Source organism: Poecilia latipinna, unplaced genomic scaffold, assembly GCF_001443285.1.
Source record: "Poecilia latipinna isolate Pla-1442-1.1 unplaced genomic scaffold, P_latipinna-1.0 Scaffold3761, whole genome shotgun sequence".
NCBI classification, from domain to species: domain Eukaryota; kingdom Metazoa; phylum Chordata; class Actinopteri; order Cyprinodontiformes; family Poeciliidae; genus Poecilia; species Poecilia latipinna.
This window is the reverse complement of record NW_015116377.1, coordinates 35,012-38,276: the sequence shown is the minus strand read 5'-3', so window position 1 is coordinate 38,276 and position 3,265 is coordinate 35,012. Positions and strand designations below refer to the sequence as shown.

Below are 3,265 nucleotides of genomic sequence, written 5' to 3'. Positions count from 1 at the left end.
TCTGGTATTGTTCAGGGGGCCGGACCAAATGTGGAGGCGGGACGGATCTGGCCCGCAGGCCGTAGTTTGGGGACCACTGCTATACAGTATCTGCAAAATGTCTTCTTGTGACCTCTACCTGCTTGCCATCTTATAACTTAATCCTTTTTAAACTAATGTATACCCCCTTCATAGATAATACACACCGTGATGTTTCAGATTGCAGTAAAATTTTAACAAAATTATTTCTGAGGAAATTTAGAGCGGTTTTAAAACACGCTGTGCCTAAGGACAATTTGGATCTTTCAAATTGTTCTTAGGCAATGCATGTAGAAAGAAGGGTACCTACAAGGAGACCTATGTAAGATGTTTCTCTGTGGCTTTTGTTTTTGCTGTGACTAGGAGCTGAAGACTAATGTAGAACTAAATGGGAGTTAAACTGAAACTCTGCCTGGTCAAATTACAAAAGCCAATCCTTCAAAATATTTTATTCACTTGGATTTTTTCTCTCTTTGAATCTACTTAAAAATACATTTTTTTTTTTACCCAGCTGAGGACTTTTGTTCACTTCGATGTAAATGTAAATTTGTGACTCTTCTGAATACTCTGATAAGTAAGCAGAGCATAGTATGCGAGTTATACCCACACTGGTGGCATCTTCCTCATTTGAAAAATAAGGTTTTGAACTGGTGGGGCCAATCTCAAAACACAGAGGAATCAAGATGAAATTCTGCAAAAATCCATATCTTCACTCTCAGGAACCAAACTGAATCCTGCAAGACGTCAACACTCGTCACCACAGACTGGGGTTTATCTGAGACTACCACTACAATTTGGAAATGGAAAGGATGGAGTAACCTGCAGTCCTGATCTTATCCCCACTGAACAGTTGTGGTATAAGTTTGAGTTTTGAGAATATTTGAATATTACCTTTGTTTCCTATTTAATGTTACTCTAAATACTTCTATTACTTAACTTTTTTGTTTTGAACTAATTTCAGGTTTACTGTATAGAAAAGTATGTTGTCGATGAAATGAGTCACGGAGGGATAGCAGTGTTAGAAACTATTAAACATTATTCTAAAGCTTTTCCTGCTTCAACATGACAATCCAGATAAAAGGAAAAATGTGTTTTATGTCCCCAACATTTCTTTAAAATTGCTTTTCTTGGATGTGTTCTTTTACTATTCAAGGAAGCATAATAGTTCACCTTTAAATCCTCCAGTATATTTCTAATTTCTAATTTTCTACATAAAACTTAATCAGTTGTAGGACTGAACGCTATCTGTCTGAAAGACCGGAACTATTCTTTTTACCTCAGTTAGCGGAACTATAAGGATTAACGACGTTTTCACGAGATTTAAACACCGACGGACAATATGCCCGTCCTTTTGATAATTTCTCTTTGTTTGATACGTGAACATTAGTTTTAGAACTACAGTGTATATTTTCTGTTCTGGGCTGATGACACGGCTCCAGCCGGACTTCTACCCCCAGTAAGTACAGCTAGCTACTTAGTCTGGCGGAGTTGTGACAGACATTTTACTGACCAGCTCCGCTTCCGGCAGCTGTACTCGGGTTCTGCTGTCGTCTCATCCAGGTAGAAGGTGGAGATGACCTGAGGTTATCTGTGGGTGAATCCCTCTTCAGGCGTTGTTCTGCGCGTCTGCAGAGACATGTGTGATCCGGAGCAGAAGGACCTGTATGCTGTGCTCGGCGGCAGCCCGTCGGACTCCCTGCAGCAGCTCAGACACAGATACCAGCAGCTGGCTCTGAAGGTCAGAAAACAGATTTACATCCGGTTCTCTCCCAGCCTTGTTTCTTCATGGGAGGAAGAAAAGACACTTTAGAAAATGAACGTTGGAGCACATTTTTTCTATTGGATGAAAGCAGACTTACAGACACACACTCCAGTAACCTGAAGTTTTGTCAGTCAGGTTTCCCTGTTTTCATTTAGTGTCCAGCAGTTCTTTCAGCCCTTAACTACAGGTTTGAGCCACAAAATCAGACATTCAACATCCAACCAAAGTAGATCTAAACAACACAGAGCATCTAAAAATCCCCATCAGCAGTTTCTCAGATCTCCACTGAGGATAAATGTTCTCCTCCTGTCTAACCTGTCAATGATTTTCTCTAGAATAACGAAATGAAACAAAGGTAGACAATATTATTGATTTCATTGAATTGTGTTCAGTAGATCTTCATCATGATTTATGAAAAGTGTTAAAGATGAAAACCAACTATTGTGACTGACATCAAAACAGACACTCCTCCGATTCAGACTTGCCAACTTAGAAAAATATTTTTGCTTTAGTTGGCACTAATTTGACGAATCATAGTCATGACAATATTAGTGTGTGTAATATCACAATCACAAAGCACTGCTTAAGCCACGATATTTAGTAGGACAGAGGATATCAATTGATATGTCAATCAACTTTATTTTTACCGTTTGATAAATTTGGTAGTGAGTTGAGTCATTTTATTTGCCCCCCCCCCTCCCTTCTCCCCTCAACACCACTCCAGTCTCAAACATTCTGCAGCCCCTAACAGGTTTTCTTCCTGAAAATGTCTTAATTTTCACTTCATTAACCTATATTCCTATTAATTCTGATCAGCATTCCTGTCCATTCCCACAGCATGATGCTTCCACCACCATGGTGATTGTGTGTGTGTTTTCTTATATAAAAAGTGTTTTGCACGTCAGTCAGAAAGTTTGACTATAGTTTCTACTGACCAGAGCATATTCTTTCACATGTTTGTGTTCCAGCTTGGTTTGTGACAAACTGCAGAGGAGACTTCCGCCAACATTTTTTTCCAAAAATGCCTTATATTACCATCTTCCATAAAGGAAGATGGTAATATAAGATTTATAAAGGAGTTTGAAATGGAGAGGATTACATCCTCAGAGAATTATATAGAAGGATTTATTAAGAACAAGAAGTACTGTACTTGATTAAATGGTTTTATATATAGGGCATAATTTGAATCTCTCAAAGTGTATATGAAGAATTCAAAAATGAATTAAGTAAATGTAAAGATAAGATTATTTTTTTCTTTTTTCCTTCCTGTGATATTTATGTAACCAGAATTTTCTTTTTTTTTCTCCTTTTACCATTATTCCCCATCATATTTTCTATATTCTGTGCCTATGCAATGCACATTTGTGTTAGATTTTCTTTTTTTATGCTTTCAATGTGTAAGTTTAAAAAAAAAAAAAAAAAAAAAAAAAAGGGAAAAAGGCCTTTTTGGTTGCCGGCCCCTGTTTTTTAAATTTGGGTTTTTTT

At 37.5% G+C, this 3,265-nt stretch overlaps 1 protein-coding gene across 3 annotated transcripts in view; it reads left to right on the top strand.

Moving 5' to 3' along the window:
* The first annotated feature begins 1,280 nt into the window (after positions 1-1,280).
* The window catches only part of dnajc24 (DnaJ (Hsp40) homolog, subfamily C, member 24), an 18,288-nt gene continuing 16,303 nt past the window's right edge, over positions 1,281-3,265 (top strand). The window contains exons 1-3 of one of the 3 annotated variants that reach the window (XM_015024683.1): positions 1,281-1,418; positions 1,450-1,474; positions 1,629-1,756. In XM_015024683.1, the coding sequence (XP_014880169.1) occupies positions 1,655-1,756 (102 nt within the window). In that variant the 5' untranslated portion in view covers positions 1,281-1,418; positions 1,450-1,474; positions 1,629-1,654. Of the gene's footprint in view, positions 1,475-1,546; positions 1,757-3,265 lie in introns of all 3 variants that reach the window. The other 2 variants (XM_015024681.1, XM_015024682.1) reach the window with 2 other exon arrangements.